Source organism: Acinonyx jubatus, chromosome D1 (assembly GCF_027475565.1).
Source record: "Acinonyx jubatus isolate Ajub_Pintada_27869175 chromosome D1, VMU_Ajub_asm_v1.0, whole genome shotgun sequence".
In the NCBI taxonomy this organism is placed as follows: domain Eukaryota; kingdom Metazoa; phylum Chordata; class Mammalia; order Carnivora; family Felidae; genus Acinonyx; species Acinonyx jubatus.
Window position 1 is genome coordinate 93575971 of NC_069390.1, and position 21230 is coordinate 93597200.

The 21230-nt window shown below is 50.6% G+C and overlaps 1 protein-coding gene across 4 annotated transcripts in view; it reads right to left on the reverse strand.

Moving 5' to 3' along the window:
* Positions 1-21230, reverse strand: part of UBASH3B (ubiquitin associated and SH3 domain containing B) — a 139675-nt gene that overhangs the window by 37676 nt on the left and 80769 nt on the right. For 2 of the 4 annotated variants that reach the window (XM_053203966.1, XM_053203967.1), the window contains exon 1: positions 20107-20516. The exons of the other annotated variants lie outside the window; for them this stretch is intronic. In XM_053203966.1, the coding sequence (XP_053059941.1) occupies positions 20107-20258 (152 nt within the window). In that variant the 5' untranslated portion in view covers positions 20259-20516. Of the gene's footprint in view, positions 1-20106; positions 20517-21230 lie in introns of those variants that run through there. 4 annotated transcript variants of the gene reach the window in all.

The window sequence follows — 21230 nt, forward strand, 5'->3', positions numbered from 1 at the left end:
CTATTTTGTCAGCACTGTGCTAAGCTCCAGGAATACGGTGACAAACAAGACTTCTACGGTCCCCACCCTCATGGAGATTTGGGTGGAGCGGGCATGAAAACCTTGATTGTACAGATAATTACATTGGTGGTGAGTGCAATGAAGGGAAAGCATGGGGAGCCATAAGAACGTAGGACGGGAACACCGAACTTGGGCTGGTCAAGGGGTCAGGGAAGGCTTCACTGAAGAAGTGACATTTTGAGTGGGATCCAAATAGTGTAGACTCCTCTGGGCAGGGGTGGGTGGGTGGGAAGGTTGTGGTGGCAGCCACTTAGCATATCTGCTCCATAGGTGTGTACCTAAGGGGCCTTGAACTCTCATCTGACCCCACGGAGTTGATCGATAAATGGCCGTTCCCATCCCTTGCAGTCTACAGATCCCGGTTCTTTGGAAGAGGGAGGAAAGGGAAGGGAATTCTAGCTTCAGTTGATACTCTCCAAACACCCTTCTTCCAACTGGCCACTAAAGCCAGCTTCTCTGTCCATCTCCTGGGCCCTCTGTGGAGCAACCAGAAGGGCTGGTGCTGTGAATCACAGGGGTCAGCCTGGAAGGACCTTCAGATCATCTGTGAGTGAGCCCAACTTCTTCACTTTACCCCGGGGGATCTCAGGTGAGGGCTCAAAGCAGCCTGTCCCTACCATTGGCTCTGTAGCTCGGTTCCACAGCCCAAAGATCAATTAAATAGCTTCTCGCATATGAAATTCTGAGCACAAATACCATATGATCAGGATTAGGATATCTACACAGCTAAGTAGAACAGCATTACAGAAGCAAGCCAGACAGACCCCTCTGAACCCCTCAGAACAAAAGCTGGTACAGAAAAGGCTGGAAACACAGGGACCCCCCTCCCTCCCCCCCCCCCCCCACACACTCGCCCCAGACCTTAAGGTGCTTAATTGCTGCCATGTTGCCCACTTATTAGAGGCACACATCGTATGCTTTTTTTTTGGATGCAGAACCCACATACCCACGAAAGAATGCAAATCATGGTCTTTTAGGTTAGAATCTCTGAGGAATTAAATTCACCAAAAAAAGACCCATTGTTTCAAAAAACCGGGGAAGGAAAAACTCATTTGTGATACAATGTCCTATTTATGTAAAGGATCCAATTTCTTTCTTTCTTTCTTTCTTTCTTTCTTTCTTTCTTTCTTTCTTTCCTTTCTTTCTTTTCTTTTTTTTTTTTTTATAGGCCCTTCCCCCAGTGAAATATATCTGACTGAAATTTAATTCATTTTTCCTTAAGCACCAGGAGTATCATCTGGAAATGAGAGATCTAATTAAGTTATGGTCCCCATAACTCAAAAGACAGGTTTTGGAGAGGGCTCAAAGATATAATTGAGAAAGATAATGAAAGGTTTGGGTGACAAGGCTCTGATGAAAGGTTAAGAAAACCCAAATCTTTCTGAAGAAGACAGGTCTGAGAAATCTTCAATTTTATGGAAGGTTCTTGTATCTGATGTACCTTCTCTAGCAAGGGCCAAAGTAAAATAAGCTTTGGGGCACCTGGGTGGCTCAGTCGGTTAAGCGGCCGACTTCGGCTCAGGTCATGATCTCACAGTCCGTGAGTTCAAGCCCCGCGTCGGGCTCTGTGCTGACAGCTCGGAGCCTGGAGCCTGTTTCAGATTCTGTGTCTCCCTCTCTCTGACCCTCCCCCATTCATGCTCTGTCTCTCTCTGTCTCAAAAATAAATAAACGTTAAAAAAATAATAAAAAAAAATAATAAGCTTTGGCTAGAGCACAAAGGGCTCACGTTAGACTCCAGAAAGAACTTTCTGGGGGGCGCCTGGGTGGCTCAGTTGGTTAAGCATCTGACTTCGGCTCAGGTCATGATCTTGCTGTTCATGAGTTCGGGCCGCGTGCCTGTGCTGACAGTTCAGAGCCTGGGGCCTGCCTCAGATTCTGTGTCTCCCTCTCTCTCTCTGGCCCTCCCTCGCTTGCACTGTCTCTCCCTCTCTCAAAAATAAATAAACATTAAAAAGAAAAACTTTCTGGAAGGAAGGTGTTGTGAAAGTGAGGTGCTCTGTTTTTTTTGTTGTTGTTGTTGGCGGTGGTGGGGGGGGGGAAGTAGAGAAAGTTTCTAGAAAGCCATTACCGATCTGAAACAGAGGAATGGGATTCTCTGGGCAGCGGGAGTAAAATCACCACTTCCCTAGGGTCACAAGCCACAGGCAGGGCTCTGCTGCTCCTTCACGCACTACCAGGCTGACAATGGTTTGGGTTGTGTTCCCAGAACTCTGCCCACAGAACAGACGGAACATGGGCAGTGGCACAGCACATCTCCCCGCTCCACCCTGCTGTACAAAGACTGTTGCTATAGAGCTCCCACCTCCACGGCCCATCGATGGGGCCAATGCCAAGAACAGTGGGGTGTGTGGGGTGGACCCCAAACACCAGGCTGAGCCTGTACAGCTGCTCCGCTCGGAGTGACTCAGAAGTTGGCAGACTGTCGGAGACCCTGGGCAGATCAAGGCGGAGTATCCCTTTAAACTCAAAGGCGAGTGGTCTAGCCATTGGATTATAGCAGCCGATTATTCAGATGGGATCTTTGTGGTTGGACTTGGCGGGACACGGGAAATGCTGCAGCTCTGTTACGTGAGAACACAAATGTCACCTCTGATACTGGTCCTAACCTTGCCCATTATGTCTAGGGTTCATTCGTAGCAGAAGGTGGGGGGGGACCCCCAAAACCAACCAACCAAACAAAAAAACCAACGCAAACTCTGATGTCCTACTCATGGTGGTTTGAAAGAACAGGCAAGCGTCTGTGAGGACATTAGCCCACACGGGAGGAACCAGCAGCCCCCACTGATGGCCTTGCTTCGCTCTCGCTGGGATCCCTCCCACTGTCTGCCCTCAGCTCTCCTGAATTTTAGGTTCCAGGTTGGTCTGGCCCCAGGGCCACCGCTCGACCCCACCACCACGGTCACGGAGAGGCCCTCAAGTCTTAAAAGGGCTTGGAAAGGAAATATTCCTTTCTGGTTTGCCTAAGACAAAGTGGCATTCTTCCCTCTGCATCTTCCTCCCTTCCTTTCTTTCCTCTCGCCTTCGCTTCCTCCCCAGGAACTCTTACCAGGAAACCAAGCGAAAACCAAAACCCAAACCAAAAGTTTAGCTCAGAAAGCTACACTCTAATGGAGTTTGGTCCGGGTCCTTTTGGGAGACCATCGCCTCTGGGTCCTGTGGTTGGGTTCAGGCCTGCCTGTGTGGATTCAGGCCGGCCCCGTGTCCCAGTGCAGCATGATTCCTGCTCCCTCTCAGAACCACAGGTTTTGAGCTGGACTGGAATGTCCTGTTTAAGGGCCACCCTCGGCCGAACACCAGCCGTATGTCAGGCACTGGGCATACAGAGAAGAGGAAAGGGAGTTTCTGGGGCTGGTGTTCTTAAATTGTAGGCCAAGCGACCCTAGGCAGTATAGTACAGATAAGTCTGCGCATGGTGAGCGCAATTTCTGTTACGTTCCATGAGGACAGCTAGACCGAGAATCCTCAGCAGACACCAGGTCTCGTTGTGGGAACCACATTCATAAAGCTTCTTCTGTTAGCTTGTGATTCCATGTCTCTTTCTGTTCGTAAGCCAGACACTTCTTTTAGGCTACCCAGTGAGTTCCGATTCCCTACGGAGTACCGTCAGCTCCCAAATCACTCAATACTGGGATCAATAAATAGTCAAGGCATCCCTGGCTCAGGTAGACAGGTTGGCTCAGACTCCCAGGTTCTCCAGGGTCATTCATCTTTTACGTGCCTTCAGAAGAGTTCTTCCCCTATTTTTCTGCACCTGACAAAACTCAGATATCTGACACCGGAATCTTTTACAACACAAGAAGCAACACACATACTACTAGAAAAGGAACGACATTCCCTCAAAGTAGTAAGAGCTTGATCCAATCAAGCCGAGCTTTCCAATTACTTGAAGTTGTTCTGTCCTTGGCTTTGGATTGCTGGTCAGCACATCTTGCGGCCTCCAGATCGTGTACGCTCTTGCTTTGGTTCCCTGTGACCGAAAACTTGGTTATGTAGGAAAAGAGAAGACAGGAGGCCAAGCCTGTATGTAATCCTGCAAGTAGATGAAACTCCCCATGCGACGAAAATTCTATCATTCCTTCATGTAGCTAAGATAATCTCAAATATTAGCAATATTTAATGCTCACTGTAGGATTAAAAAAAAAAATGTTCTCAACCTCCAGGATACCAGTTGTTACGTTTTCCACATCTAATACTTTGAATTCAATTAAAGGATGACCTAATTAACCAGATACCTTATTCTCTTTCCTCAGAATTAGCTTAATGATCTGTGCTAGACTGGGGAGCGAGCAAACTTAGAGGGAACCCAACTTCTGTTTTTCCTGGTTGGAAAGTCCAGCGCTATCAAGGGGCCACTGGTTCCACTAAACAACGTTGAGGGATTCTTTTAGGGTGTATTTGAAAAACGGACATTGTTTTGTAGTGTGGTTTTAGGGAGAAATATCAGAGGCTTTTAGTGTGCTGGGTGGAGAATTGTCAGCTTAATGCGGACCTTCTTCGGACCTTCTTCATCAGAGAATTGGAGGCGGCTTAACGACTTGCCTGAGGCTGACAGCTATCCTGAGAATAGAGGCAAGCAGGTGACTGCACCCACAGGTTGCTGCAGCAGGAGGAAAACAGTCAACACAGTCAATAATGATTGGAGGCCTTCCTTGCACCGAGAGCTTCACAGACTTTAAACCCTCATGAAAAATGGTGAAAGCTATATTGTCAAGAAGCCTCCTCTCTGGACCTGGGCAGCTGTCACCTGGTCAGCTGTCCGGTCATTTCTGTGGTTGTCCCAATCCAGGGGCTGCTCCCACAGGCTGTGGCTAAGCTCTGAATCAGTGAAAGAAGTATACTGAATAGTTGACGCCCTGAGCCTAGAGCCCTGGGAAGCATTTCTGCTAACTGCCCCCAAGCTTCCTCTTCTCTGGAAACCCAGGATGAAGTGGCCCCTAACCCTCTGGTTGGGAATGGTCGTGGACACCTGCTCCTGCCTCCTGGGTGCCTACCAGGTTGGAATGGGGTTTCTTGGTAGAAGAGGGAGGTGGAAATGTTGAGAATATTAGCACCTGTCTGCCTGTGCATTTACCTCTGCTCAATCAGCACAGTCCTTCCTCTTATCCTCCACATAAAAGTGAGTAAAACCAAACCTATCCTCTGAAGGAGCAAGTCTAGACATGAAGAAAGCTTTTAGGACTAAAAAAAAAAAATCAAAAAATGAAAAAAAAAAAAACCCACAAAACCCCTACTAATCTCTAAAAGAGAAGTTCTCCCTACCTTATTATCTTTTTTCTATGCATCAGAAATGACTTGTTTCTTGGGCTTTTGCTTAATACCCACTTCCTCTCGGATTCCGACTTTCTCCTCTGGTGAAGGTTTGCTTCCACCTCAAACTATGATCAGCCTGCTCTGCCTTCTCTTCTGTTAGGTTGGGTAGGGTTGTTTCAGCAATGAGGCATCGCCCACGTGCAGAGCAGAAAGGTGTGAGGACGGGATGGACACAGAATATGGGGCAGACATGAGTCCAGACACTCTAGGGGCCAAGGATGGGAGATGCTTCCAGAGCAACCAACTTGATCCCCTGAACGTCTCATCTATCACTGCCCATTAATCGATACTTCATTTTCGGACATAATTACCCTCTCAGCTACCAGTGGCCAATAAGACCCATACAAATTTGGTCCCGACTTTAACTGATGGTCAGAAGGCAAATGAATGTTGGGGAGCACTTGAGGAGCATCTAAGAACCACACAAGCCAAAGCAGAGATGGTTATTTTAGCCAAAACTTCTTGGCGGATGTAAAATCAAGGAGTGGCCAAATGCTGTTGCCCCAGTGGGTCCTTGCAGGAGCTGGGACGCGGGCACAGGTTCTCAGGTGCTTTTTCCCCAAAGGAAGTTGTTTCCCAGCTTGATGCTTTAGTTTTTCATCTTCAAAGAGAAAGTGATGAATGCCCACCCAGGGAGTTTGAGAAAGAAAGGTGTGACATCTGTAAAGTCTTACGAGGTCCTCAGAAGCCACCATAAGTACTAAACCATGATTCTGTGGTTACAAAGGATCTAGAAACTGGCTGGTCCATTCTTCCTTACGGCCAGACAAGGCTGTACTTCCTTCGAGGTTGCACCTTTGAAGGAATCTTTCTCGTTCTCACAGATCTTCAGGGGAATCCGCCATGTCTCTTGATTATAGAAATAATGGCCCTTGTGCTCAGAAAGTTCTTCCGTGTGTTCAGACTCTTTCCAACTGTGCCCAAACTCGTGCCACCTTTCCTGTAGCTGGTAGGGTCGATCACTCTTTCCTACATAACAAAATAATGTATTCTGTCACTTTGGCCCAAGGAATCCCAGCTACTGTTTGTCACCAAAGGCCAGTAAGAGAGGCTTGCAAGAGGCTGGGCAGTTCAGTTTCACAACCTCACCTCCGAAGTCTCTGACTCCTCCCTGTGAAGCTGGAGAAGGCCAGTGGAGAGGCCTGTCAATAAACATAAACCATAATGGTCCTACCCATTTCCTTTGGAGGAAATGAACCTAATGGAGAAAGATATATTGATCATAAAGACCCAATCTCGGAATCAGTCTCCTGGCGGTGAACCCTTTCAGTTAGCTGGGGCTAATGGCCTAGGCTTTCAGCTGCTGGGGCCTGTTTGAGAGCTGTACATCTAACAATCGATGGGATCTCAAGCCTGCCAGGGGGCCGGGGACGCGACCACCAACAGGCTGGCCAACAGGAAGGAAAGTGCTGTGGGCTTTTTTATAAGGCTAATCAGAGAAGGGGAGCAGGGGAAATGCTGAGCTGTTTGGGAGCCTTAAGGAGGCCTTCCAGTTGAAGAAACCCAACCTGTGGTGACACCCCTCTTTCTCTTCTATCAACAAGACTCTATTTTCCAACCCAGAAAGAGCCCATTAAGCCGCTCTCCGCAGGGGGTGGTTAGCAGGGAAAATGCTGCTTAGGTTCCCTGATGTGTTTATGTGGCAGGGCCCAGCGGTCCAGATGGAGAGGCCTTGTTTTGTTCTTGTGTAAAGGGGGCTGAAGCCCTGGCCTCTCTGGAGTTTGTAATTGGGAAACCAGCCATTAGACCATGGGTGGTGACATAATAAAACACATTGCTTTCTGCCTCTGTTATAAGTCTCCCTAGGATCCAGACAATAGCTTTCCTCCCCCCAAAATCAAAGACTTTTTGCACAGAGACACAAGTGGTATGCTTGTAGTATAAAACGAACTTTATAGTTCATTCTTGGGAGCTGACTAACCGTGGGACTATGGACAAGTTAATTATCTGAAGATTAATTTTCCCAGTCTCCTAGGTGGGGATAACAGCACCCACCTCGCAATGCAGAATGGCAATAAATACTGGTATCAGATCCTGTACCTGAAGAGTTCAGCACGGCGTCCGGCATCTACTAGGCACTCAAAAGTAACACCTGCACATACACCTCTCCATGGTATCTAACGATCTTCGCAATTTTCCCAGAATAAGTGTAAGTTCCGCACTAATGGGAATATTTCAAGACGGGGCATCGGAAGACGCGGATTCATTCTCTGCTAAAAACATCCTCAAACCATCTAACATGGTCTCGAGGAGTGTACGGGATTTGGGGCAAAAGGAAAGCTTTCCAGACACGGCCACAAGAAAAGGCGCGGAGGGGAAATCGGCCAGTGATGTGGAACTATTGTCACGGGAAGTCTACAGGAGAAGGGGACACAACCCAGGAGGCAGGGGACTTTAGGTCAGCTCAGGAGAGAAGTTGGAAGTCCCTGAGAGGCTCTGAGCATCGGGGGGGGGGTGCAGTTTTCACTCACTTATCCAAGGCAGACCTAGGCGGAGGGTGGGGGGTGGTCAATGATCATCATGCACTGGGGAGAGTCTGGCCAGGGTTCCCCCTTCTCCTCTAAGATCCTAAGTTACTGATGCTCCCTGTGGGGCTGCAGAGACCCACTCCTCTCCCTCTCTCTGCCTGTGGTACTTCCCAAGAGAATGGGATCAAAGTTTCAAAAGTTCAACGCACTGCACCTGTTGAACCATAGTTATTCCCCCAAGAAACAGGATCAGAAGTTGCCTCTGTTTTGCGCGGACACACAGCCAGCCAAGGACACACCGATCCCAGAGACAGACTGAATGTATCATGAATGTTATAGTAACACTTGGCCCCGCCCCCTGCCTATAATAGGTGCTCGGTAAACACGGCCGTGATTTCTATTTTTATGACCAGCTCCCTCTCCAGAACGTCACCATTTCTGCATGTTTTCATACGCGCTGCCTCCCCTAAGACATACCTGCGAATGGAGTGTGGGTTAGTGCCCTAGCTAGCTGCTTGGCTCGGTTTCACATTTAAGGCGGCAAGTCTCTTGTGTTCAGTCCAGAAGGTTCTGTTTTTAGGTTACGGGTTCTATAGAAAACCACGGAAATCAGGCACCCCTGGAGGGGGAGTGTCTGTTGTGTAGAGTCTCTGAGTCCCTGCAGAGGAGAGTCCAGCTGGTTGAAAGCAAAGGTGTCCACCGGATAAAAGAGGGTGTGTCCCTGGGGGGCACTGGGGAAGGCGGGAGGTTAATCCAGAGCCACGGGCGGCCCCCGGACGCCTGTCAGGCTGGCAGCCTGGCGCAGAAGTGCTTGGAGACGTGTGGAAGGCAGGATGTGCCCAGGAAAAGGATGGCCTTACGGATAAAAATGATGGGTAGCCCCAACGCCATGCTAATAGAGAAGCTTTTAAGACTTTTATGTAATCATTCATGGATCCTCTAACAGCCCTGAGATACAGGCCGATCATCACTGGTTTTGTTTTTGTTTTTTTTTTTTAAGTTTCTTTTTTGAGAGAGGGAGAGAGAGAATCCCAAGCAGGCTCCATGCTGTCAGCAGGGAGCCCGACGTGGGGCTCGATCCCACGAACCGTGAGGTCATGACCTGAGCCGAAACCAAGGGTCGGACGTTCAACCGACTGAGCCACCCGGTGCCCCGTTATTTTCGTTCACAGAAGAGGAGAAGGAGACGACGGAGAGGGGAAAAGATGTGTTCAGCTCACACAGGAGCGTAGGGTGGAGCTGTGACTGAGACCCTGGCCTCCTCCTCCTCCTAGTCTGGAGCTCGGAGGTCACCAGGACCTCAGGGGGTGAAGGAACAGGGCGGGTCTGCGCTCCAGCAACTGGCAAGTGGGATTTCAAACGCAGAGAGGGGGCAGCGCCTTCCCTCACTACCACCCCCTCCCCCCCATATCTGGGTGAAACAGATGAAAATGAGGAGTCGTTTTGGGTTGCTGGGCTCATTTTTTCTCCTCCCGTTCCCACTACCTGTCTCCCTGAGCCCCTGGGATCAGCTAAACATACTTAAACACGGGTGGTTTTTAACGCTTCTGAAATGGTTTCAGCTCAAAGCTACATAAGAGGCTCTGACTCAACACTGGTGGGTCAGGGGAAAGCACACAGACCAGACCCATCCATTGTCATTGTCACCGTTCTGTGCCTCTCCACACGAGTGGCGTACTAGCTAACAGGTACTGAGCGTGTACGAGGAATCAGGCACTTTACTACACGTTGTAAATAGAAATGGTCTCCCTGGGTCCTTACTCAACCCTGTGAGGCTGGTGCCATCGTATCCCTCACTGAGCAGGTGGGGAAAGCGAGGCTTAGCGGGATTATGGAACTTGGTCCGGGTCCCTCTGCCGAAAAAAGGAAGGCGTGGCACTCAAGTGTGTGCTCAGCCACCGGGCCACTTGTCCCCCTGAGCGGATGGATGTCAGCACCAGCAGTGGCCTCTGTTTCTGGATCACGGTGAGGGGAAACACAGTGACAGTCTTCCACGGGAACTTTCTCTAAAACCCAACTCCTGACGGTTCACGCGTTTGCTCATTCAATGAAACATTCTTTCAACAAGCACGTACTGTGGCAAGCTCTGCACTGGGTTCGGGGCTGTGAACATCAGAATAGGAAAACATGGCCCTTGCCCGTCAGGGAGCTTGTCATAGGACCACTTCAGCAAATGGATGGAGGGGCGCCTGGGTTGCTGTCAGTTAAATGCTCGACTTCGGCTCAGGTCCTGATCTTGCAGTTTGTGGGTTCGAGCCCCGTGTCAGGTTCTGTGCTGACAGCTCAGCATCTGGAGGCTGCTTCGAGTTCTGCCTCTCTCTCTCTCTCTCTCTCTCTGTGCCCCTCCCCGACTTGTAGGCTCCCTCTCTCCCTCAAAAATAAATACACAAATATTTTTTACAAACCCAAAGGGATGGGTATTTGGACAGAGAAGGAAGCGAACATTAATGGAGTACCTATTATATGCCGTGCAATTTACAGGTTATCTTAATTCCTGAAGCCAGTTTGGCGAGGTAGATATTATTGCCTCCATTTTACACATGATGAAGCTATGGTGTAGAAAGATTAAGAACACTGTTGAAGGCCTACAGGTAGTGACAGTTCCGGGATCAAAACAGGTCTTATTTAATTTTTTATAAGAACATAATATTTAATTTCTTTCACAGACTGCTTCCTCGTGGGTACTTAGGCTAACACTAAGTGAACTGCTATATGCTAAACGTTCACATTTCCTGGAAGAAAGAAGCCATAAATGTTGTCAGTTAGTGGCAGAGGCAGGGCTGGGAATCGTCAGGACAGAAGATCCAAAATATAGTTATCAAGAATAGGGACTCTGATTTTGATTATTTAATTTTTTCCCCCCAAATACCTTACCTGCATCCACAGGGTATGATACTGACACTTGTTTATGAAATAAATGATCATACCTATAATTACAATTGCCAATTGGCACACATGTATCAGGGGCGACAGTCAGTTAAGCGTCCGACTTTGGCTCAGGTCATGATCTCACGGTCCGTGAGTTCGAGCCCCGTGTCGGGCTCCGGGCTGACAGCTCGGAGCCTGCTTCGGATTCTGTGTCTCCCTCTCGCTCTGCTCCCCTCCCCCGCTCACACTGTCTCTTTATCCTTCAAAAATAAATAAACATCAGGAAAAAAACTGGGGTCCAATCAGTCTTATCAACTATTAAGTTATTTCATAGTGATGGCATCTAACCTTGTCCTGCAAGATGCCGATCAATAACTGGTTCACAGTTGCCCAGCACATGCGCAGCCCAACCTGAACTCCCCTCTGACTTCACTTGAGCTTTGTTTCCAACAAATTCCCATGAAGTGAGGTCAGAACAGGTGTTATTTTCAGACTCACGTGCCTGTCTGCACACCGCCTACCCGCCCCTTGTCTCTCCCTCCACCGAACGGGGTCAGTTTCAAAAGGAGGGTATGTGGGGAAACAACAGTGAGTCCAGGATTTGAAGAATTCAGCTGAGGGTCTTCTACCAGGAGGACGGATCGTGACCACAGGATTCTTGGGTGGGCTTTGAAGGAGAACGTAAGGCAAAGGGTGACCGCGGAGTCTCACGGGGGTCCCAAGCGCGCGAGAGCGAGCGCCAGTCTCTCCCAGGTCGAATCCCATTCTGCCGACCGCTTGTTTCAAGAGATTTGTGGAGACCAAAATGCAAGCCAGCAAAAAAAGCGGGCAGTCCCGGGGCTCAGTGAATGAGGCGAGGACGAATACAGTTCCATACGCGACGTGAAGGCGCAAAGAGGGGAGTCAGGGTGCAGGGACTCAGAGCTAAGTGGATTGGCTGCTGTAGACACCTGCTGCCATCCGGGATCCAACAGAAACCATCCCTGTCCAATTTTTAAAGATCTTCCTCTCCGAGAACACGTATAAACGCCTCACTGTGCACACCAAGCTGTCCACGGACTCTGCCTCACCCTCAAGCACTCGGTTCCCCGACTCTTGTCTCTTAAACCTTTCTCCTGTTTGTTCCTTTTCCTGCAAGGTCAACTCTACCATCAGGTACCTGGCTACTGCTTACTAACCCTTGACACTCCCCATTGGTTTTGTCTCCTGCAGGAAGCGGTCTTTGGCCTGGCCCCAAACGCCCCGTACGTAACTATATCACGGCACCTTCCGCATTCTACTTAAGCGTCTGCGTTTCCCCACGAACTGTGAGCTACTTGAAGCAGAGATCATTTTTTATTTTCTTTGTAGCCCAACAGCGGTCGTAGTATTTGGCACAGAGTATATTTCAAATACATTTTGAAAAAACGTATTTAGGGGCGCCTGGGTGGCGCAGTCGGTTAAGCGTCCGACTTCAGCCAGGTCACGATCTCGCGGTCCGGGAGTTCGAGCCCCGCGTCAGGCTCTGGGCTGATGGCTCAGAGCCTGGAGCCTGTTTCCGATTCTGTGTCTCCCTCTCTCTCTGCCCCTCCCCCGTTCATGCTCTGTCTCTCTCTGTCCCAAAAATAAATAAACGTTGAAAAAACGTATTTATTTTTGGGAGAACGAGAGAAGAGAGTGAGCCGGGGAGGGGCAGAGGATCCAAAGGGGGTTCCACAGTGCTAGCAATGAGCCCAATGTGGGGCTCGACCTCGTAAACCAAGAGCATGACCTGAGCTGAAGTTGGACACTCAACCGACTGAGCCACCCAGGTATCCGTAAATACTTTTTTTTCTTTTTTTTAAGCAGGAACTTCATGAAGATGTTAAAGATATCGATATCCAGCGTGGTGGATGGGCTTTAAGCTGACACCCTAGCAATCACTGCCTTCTGGTATTTGCTCCCTTGTATAACCCCCTCCCACAGCGTGCGGATGAGACCCAAGGCCTGCCCCTGTCCCAAAGAATATGACAAAGGTGCCGGGTGCCATTCCTGTGACCCCATGACGATGCACATGTAAGAATCCCCTTGGTTGCCTTGGGCAGACGGTGAGGTCTGCCGCCCGGACCCTCCCCCTCCTCACCCAGGTCCCACTTCCCTCCTTGACTTCCTCCCCCCCAGGTTGCCCCGGGCCCTACCTCAGCCCTCCACACACTACAACCTTTGAGAACAGCTCAGAACCACCCCCTGATGTGAAGGCAGGGGAGCATGCAAAGAGCCAAACACACCCCCTTCCCTGGGTTCTAGGAATTAGACGCTGGAAATAAATGGTGTGCGCGGGGGGGGGGGGGGGGGGCGCACGAGGAGGGAAAAGAAGGAGGTGCGGGAAAAGACTGTGTGTCTGTCACTGGCCTGGGCACCTTTGCTCATGTGACAATACCCTCTCCGGCTTCAGGGCAGGTCTTTGAGGTATTTTTTTTTTTTTTAACGTTTTATTTATTTTTGAGAGAGAGAGACAGAGCCCGATGCGGGGCTCGAACTCATGGACCGTGAGATCATGACCTGAGTCGAAGTCGGATGCTCAACCGACTGAGCCACCCAGGCGCCCCGGAGGTATTTTTTAAAGCCAAGGAAGCTGAAGCTTGCGGAGGGAGGCAGATATCATTAGGGCTTAAGCTTACGACCACACAAGAGTCCAATCTAGTCACTGGCTCCCGTAACTGAGACACCGTCCGGAGTGTCTGAAGCACCAAGTACGCCTGACTCATCTGTGGGTTAACTAACTGCATGGGTTTCGAGGCCGCAAGCGCTGATGAATCTTTCACATGGTTCATTCTTCCTGCCACCTTCAAATGTCAGCCCAGGCTGCAGTCAGCCTCGAGCCGTCTTACGCCAACACACGGTATTGCTCTGGCCCAAATGCCAGGCTTGATTCCTTCCGTCCTAACCAACCGATGCTTTTCCTTAACCAGCTCGCAGAAACACCTGTCTCCTGCGTCCGGCGCCCTCCGTGATGACAGGGAAAGGGGCACCGCAATGTCTGGTTACAGACGATTCCTCCAATTATCTCCAAACCCGGGAAACCGACAATCAAATGCAACCAGGGAGGAAAAAACCAAAAGCCGATTATCACGAAGTACCCACGTTCAGACCCGGGTTGTCGTTAAACCACAGATTTACAAAAGTGCTTTTTGGTCTGTTTTCTTTTTTCTAAATATAAATCCCATCTTAGAATCGTAGTACCTTGAGCCTGAGTTGACAAAGGCTGAACTGACTGTCCTCGGCTCAGAAGAGGACCCTGGGAGGGAGAGATCAGGAGGTCAGGGTTGAGAACTACTTCGGCATCATTCAGCTGTGGAGGGCATGCCCTTCTCGGAGGAATGATCCTTGTTGACATTGTAGGCTCTTCCAAAGCTGGCTGGCAAAATCCCCTAGGTGCCAGACCATCACCATGAGCGGCCACACTCTGTAACCCTAGCTGCTTCCCCCCCAACACCGACCCATAGCCCGATCCTCATTTGTCTTAAAAAAAAAAAATTATACAATGTTCAGACCCTTTCCACAGAAGGGTCAACTGATACCTAAAGTCATCTGAGTCTTTTATTTATTTTTAAATTATTTTTTAAATGTTTATTTTTGAGAGAGAGAGAGAGAGAGAAAGCACAAGCAGGGGAGGGGCAGAGAGAGAGGAAGACACAGAATCCAAAGCAGGCTCCAGGCTCTGAGCTGTCAGCACAGAGCCTGATGCAGGGCTCAAACTCAAAAACCGTAAGATCGTGACCTGAGCCGAAGTCAGATGCCAAACCGACTGAGCCACCCAGGCACCCGTATCTGAGTCTTGTGAACAAGGTGGAACTCAAGAAGCTAGGAGGGGAGAAGATGCTGCATTTTCCTTATGCTTAGGTATTAAACTGTATGCACAGCGTTAGAAAGAAGCCCCAAATGGAGTCCCTTTTGCTAATTCCCACCAAGGCTTTCCTGACAGTTCCAGCCTCTCCCAGGAAGGAAGTTTTAAACCAGTCTGGAATGCCCTGATCAGCACTACTGAGGTAATCAGCCTGATGAGACCCCCTTCTCCTAAGGGAAGGTGACTTGGCCTTGAACAATCCTTTCTTTTCTTTTGCTAATAAACCCAGGCCCACGTCTGCCTAGAAACCCCTTTCAGTTTGTACAGCCCCTGGGTACTCCTCTCCACTGGCTGGATGGGACGCTGCCTGGTTCATGAATTGTTGAATAAATCTGATGAGATCTTTATTTTTTTTCATGTTGATTTAATTTTGAGAGAGAGAGAGAGAGAGAGAGAGAGAGAGCGCGCGAGCACGAGCAGGGGAGGGGCAGAGAGAGAAGGAGACAGAATCCGAAGCAGGCTCCAGGCCCCGAACTGTCAGCACAGAGCCCCACGCAGGGCTCGAACTCACAAATCGCGAGATCGTGACCTGAGCCGAAGTCACTCAGGCACCCCATGATTAGATCTTTAACTTCACTCAGTGGAATTTTGTTTTCCAACAATGGCGATGTGCATTGCAGTTTGGGCTGACAGCGGGTACTAACTTCATTAAATACGCTTAAGAGCTTTGGGGCTTTGCTGGAGATGTTCCCTGTTGGACTGGGAAGGGGGCGACATTGTGCCGTCTTAACTTCCCCATTTTTATAGAGCAGGGGACTGAGGCTTAGAGAAGAAACATGACTTCCTTAAGGTCATGGGAGTTGGTGCAGAGCTTAACCCAGGACTTACATATCCTTGTCATGTACCCCTCCCTCCACCACAACCTAGATCTTCTTCCCCCCACTTCTGGATGGTGCAGCCCTCGGGCGGGGAAGGACGGAGGTCAGCTAAAATTAGGGTCCTAGCTCTGTCACCAGTGTGCCCCCGAGCAAGTCCCCTGACTCTCCAGAGACTGTGGAAAAATGCAAAGAGACTTAGATGGATGGCGGGGGCCCTTCCAGTTCTAACAGCCTGCGTGTGCTGTGGATACTCTTTTTCTAGCCACCGGGAGAGGAAGCTGGGCTCCGTGCTTAACCGTACCGGGCAGGGGCGCCTGGGTGGCTCAGTCGGTTAAGCGGCAGACTTCAGCCGGGGTCATGAGTTCGAGCCCTACGTCAGGCTCTGAGCTCAGAGCCTGGACCCTGCCTCGGGTTCTGGGTCTCCCTCTCTCTCTCTCTGCCCCCGCCCTGCTTGCGTTCCCTCTCTCAACAATAAATAAGATTAAAAACAATTTTTGAAACCTCACCTTACCGGGCACAAAGGATAAAGGGGTAAAGCCGAGATGCTGGGTACGGGGCCGATGACGAGAGGTGGCCTGACCGTGAGGGGTGGCCTGCGAGGGAGGGAGGGTGCAGGTCCCGAGAGAGTCCTCGGTGGGAACTGACACCAGAAACCGAAGCCGGAGTCACACCTACAACAGCCAATGCGACTGTAAAGCAGCCACACAGCAGCCACCTTAAAGTGCTCTCCTCTCTTGAGGTGGCAGCCCCAAGCCCCACTCTGCTTTGTCCCACCCCGGAGGCACCATCTACTCTCCCCAAGCCCCTCAGGCTCGGTCTGACCCCTTCAGCTGCTTGCCCGTAGGCAACACTGGCCGGGTTCCCCTAATTCCTGTTCTGTGTTCAGCGGTTAAGACCCAAAGAGAATGATTCTTCAGGAAAGTGAGGTGCTATTTTTAGTTTATCAGCAAGGCAATTTCCTTAGGAAGAGAGGAAGCTTCTGGAGTGGCAGCGACATGCTCGAGGGACAGGCTCCACTATCCCCAGAGAAAGGCTTCTTCCCCTTGGACTTCGCTTTTCTCAGCAGTTGAGCGCGCGGTTGGAATCCCCCCTCACTACCGTGTGTAAAACCGTCCCTCGAGAACGGGGGACATGCTCGCCACCAGCCACACGTTACATGCCACTAAAACTTCAGTTCCTGGCCACACTAGCCACGTTGCAAGTGCCCGTGGATGCCATGTTGGCAGTGCAGACGTGAACATTCTCATCATCACAGAACATTTGACTCCAGGATGTAAGCTCCGCCGAGGCCAGGGACTTGGCCTTGGTCATTTCCGGATCTCAAGTACCTAGGAAGTGCCGGGCACATAACTAGCACTCAACCTGTTGCATGCATACATTGAATTCATGGATAGGCAGGTTGGAAGAAGGTACCATTGGGCTAGGAATTCAAAATTACACACCAGATTTCTAAGAAACTCTGCCTGCTCCCAGCGTTCCTCCTCTAAGAAGTTTCTGAGCACCCATCGGTGCTCCCCAAGGAAGGACAGGAATACCACCACCGCTAAGAGAAGATGCAGTCAAATGTAATAGAAGGGGCAGAGGATGGGGAAAGGCAAGACCCAGGCTCTAGTCCAGATTGCATTCAGAAGGGCGAGTGGGGGAGAGTCAACCCCCTTGAGTCTCAGTCTCTTCAGCTATAAAAGGGGACTAATAATACTGTCTCCAAGGATTTGTTTGTAGGAAGGAACAATAGAACAGAAAGTACTAGGGGAACTGTAAAGAGTTGGATGTTTGTATTATTAACCTTGACCTCAAGTTGCCTTTGAGCCTCATTGCCGCGGCCTTTAAGAGTATTTGCCTTCTCCAAATGCCACCCCCCACCCCCGCCCCGCCTTGGGATCATTACTTCAACCCAACTAGCTTTGTACGGTAGACTGTTTTTCCTTCAGTGGATTCCGTGGTCTAGTATACACATTTCAAATATCTTGCGTTTATAAGTAATAATTCATTCTTTTCCCCATTTGTTGTACTTTCGAGCTTGTTACAGTTTCAGGAACATAAAATTTTAGTTAGTTGAGGCTTGACTCTAGAGACCGGGCTTTTTTGGGTTGTAGCAATTGGTCCCACCCTGGATCAAAGCTCTAGGACCCCCATTCTTCATCTAGAAGCTTCTCACACTGGTCTAGGAGGAGGGATAGCAACGGTGGCTGTCATGTGGAGCTCAGTGACTGAAGACGGTATTCTAGGGAAAAGCAGAGCGCTGTCATTAGGCAAGATCATCCCAGACGACGATCCCAGGCTCCCAAGCCACTGCAGAAGGCCTGGGTGTGTGGCCCCAGATTTCATCCCCTTCATAATAAATACCACCTCCCCAGGGGAGAGCCGGGATTATAGCCAGGCAGCCACTGCCTGTGTGAGGCCCACACCAGCACAACAATTCTGGCTGAGTATAAACAGAGGGCCCAATTAAAACACCTAATTACAGGGCAGGCTGGAACCAGGAGGGGGACTTTGTTGGTGGCCCTGAAGCCTGACGACAGACAGGCTCCCGGCATCTCCCCGGTCGGCCACAGCCTGAAACGAGCTTCCATGGGGACAGATGGACTGAAGGACAGAGAAGGCAGAGAAGGAGCTTCTTAGTTCCGAGGGCTGTGGAGAATATTCTGCCAAGGAGCATCTAGGCAGCTTCCTGGAAGACGCTCCTGAGTGCGAGAGAATTAGGATTTTACATTTTGGGGGACCCTGTTGCCTCATCTATAGAATGGAGTATCTAATTCACAGGATAACGAAGAAATAAATGCTGTCGGGAGTAACTTCGAAACTTTCTGCCCTTGGCTAAATGCTGCAACAGATTATATGCTTTCCCCCAAAGCGGGGGGAAGGGGGGCAGCAATGTTGTGAACTGCAGTGGCCCAAAACCTGGGCACAAAATACAATTCCCCCTCCAACCTGGGGGTGCTCGTCCCTCTTGCCAGGCACAGAAATACGGCCGTTCAGTGAACTCTACCTCAATCGTGGCATACAGTCGGTGCTTAATGTATGTCTTTCTCAGCACTACTCTATAAAATGGGTTTCTGCGCTTTCTTCCTAGGGTCTCAAGGCAGGTTTATACAGTTGTCTGTTAGTCCGACCTTCCTAAGAGGCTGACGAGAGGGACAGACATCTGTCTGTCTGATGGAGAATGGGGGCTCTGTGTCCAAGTGACACGCCCCAGCCCCCCTAGAGCTGGGACGGGGACCGTAAAAGACAAGCATCAGGATCACCTCCTCTTGGACTCGCCTCAAGGCGCTGTCGAAAGTGAACACTCCGGAAACGGAGAACCGAGTAACAAGCCCCAGGTAGAATTCGGATGGAGCCTGGGTTCTAAGCTTCTCTGGAATCATCTCACGGGGCTCTTTTGGCTAGGATGCTGCTTCTGCGCTATCAAAGGACGGATGGGTTGGGTCCCTCGCTCCATGGAGGGTGATACCATCGGTCTCACATACCACTGGCTGAGGGCAGGTCTTTGGGGCCTTCGAGGTTTAGGTGAAAGCCACAGCAACAGCGGCGTGTGGCTGTAACTGAGGGTCTGTTGTGCCCGGGAGTGGAGAAAACACCTTGCCCCTGCCAACCAGCCTGAGCAGGAGGCCAGAAAGGGGGGCCTGCAAAGGAGCCCCATCTCAGCAGTGGGCATCCACCCTGGCAAGCGTGTTTCATCAGCAGACCGGCATTCTGACCGGGGGACGGGAGTCATACTACCAACTACGCTGAGCCCCAGGTCGTCAGAGGCTCTGGCTTTGAGCCCTGGCTCTGCTATTTAACCACGATTTGGGGGGAACCTCTTTGGGCGCTGCTATCTCATCCGTACAAGCAGAATGATAGTGAGGACTCCACGGAGCTCCTGTTACAGTGTAGAGACCGTGTGGCCTAGGGGTCAGACCCCTGGCCTCGAGAGACAGACTTGGATTTGAACCCTGGCCCGCCACTTACTCGTTAAACTTCACTGCAGAGGGCTAACCTCTAGTCTTCCTGCCTGGCACCAGGGCATGGTAGTAATACATCAGAGTTGTCTGGAGGCTTTCACGGACGGTGCCTGGTGCACGGGGGGCACTCTGTAAAGTCTGGCCGTTAACGTTGCAGACCTAAGACGCAAAGCACAAATGCACATGCAAACGATCGTGGTTCTTTTCCAGGCTTTGGGCAAGCGTGGCCAACATGTGCAGCGCTTTGCAGAGCGTAAGTGCGTAATGAGTATCTGCTCCGCGGTAATTACGGCAGCCTTAGCAGCAGCTTTGCTCTGGAATTCGGCTCAGAGATAAGTATCGTTTGCAGTTAACTACATTCCAGGCTGCCAGCCCTACAAATTAGACCGACTAAAGATATGCTGTGCATGATGGGGCTGCAGCCCAGGGGAGGGTTTCTGGTGACAGAGAAAGCCACAAGGGATCCGACCTCGGGACTGTCGATGTGTCAGCAAAGACTATTCGTCCCACAGGGAGGAGAAACATACCGCCGTGTGGAGCTGGGGCGTACGCTGTGCGGGGACCACTCTGGGACCAGGAGGACACGCAGCTGTCCCAGGCTGTCCGGCAGCAAAGAAAGCCGAGGGCAACCCCTCCCTCCTCTCTTCCCCGTGTCTCCATCCCTCAGTGCCAGCCAAGAACTTGGTAGGTGGCAAACGGGGTGCACAAGTGACCCAGGGACCGGGGACCCGTGGCGTGGGGCTGCTGAGAAAGGGGCGGTAGCTCCTCACCTCCAGCCATCCTCCGACCTGCAGGATGGGAGTTCAGAGCTACGCACGGCCTTCCGGAATGAGGATTTCATCAGCTGCCAACCACTGCGTGTGAACGCTCTACCTTCTCTTATTTGCCACGTGCATTCCTTCAAGCACATTCTTCCCCCCATCTCCGCGATCTGGGGACTCACTGAGCAGATACCCTCTTCCCAGTTAACATGAAAGCCGTCAGGAAGTGCTTCTCATGAGTCACTCCTCGCACAAAGCTCTCTACCTTCCTGTGTCATGCAATCCTTACAACAAACAGCTCAGGACGATCATCCCTTAGACAAGTGAGGAAACAGACGCTCAGGGATGCTAGGGAGCTCGGCCAAGGCAATAGGATTTTATTTTATTTTTTAAAGTCTATTTATTTTTGAGAGAGAGAGAGAGAGAGAGAAAACACGAGTGGGGGAGGGGGAGACACACACACACACACACACACACACACACACACACAGAATCTGAAGCAGGCTCCAGGCTCTGAGCTGTCAGCACAGAGCCTGACGACACGGGGCTGGAATTCACGAACCGTGAGATCATGACCTGAGCCGAAGTCGGACGCTCAACCGACCGAGCCACCCGGGTGCCCCTGTTGTTGTTTTTAAGTAAACCTCTATGCCCAACTCATGACCGGGGGGGATCAAGAGTCCCATGCTCTACTGACTGAGCCAGCCAGGGGCTCCAGTAGGAGGCTTTTAAATTATAGAGTTGGGATTTGAACCCGGGCAGTTGGTCTGCGTCTCTGTCCGTTCCTGTGCTGTAAAGCCTAAGCCTGGCAGACTCCCTTTGTTCTTCCACATTGGGGAGTTCCAATGTTTTCATCACGTCTCTATAAAGAAACCTTTCTAACCTCTTGGTTGCCCCAGTGCCCTTCCCTGGACTTCCTCCAGCACTGGTTTTTATCTCTCAATGCTCAGGAGCCCAAACCACCCAGCTGCTGACCCTACTGTTTACACAGAGCTTGGCGATAGGTCATCTCACTTTGTTCTCCCAGCACTCCTGGTGGGGTCTCAGGCCAGCCAGGTCACAGAGCCAGGCTCAGCCCAGGACCCATGCCGCCGGCACACCCTTCTCCCCTCCCAGCTAAGGCTGCTTCTAGG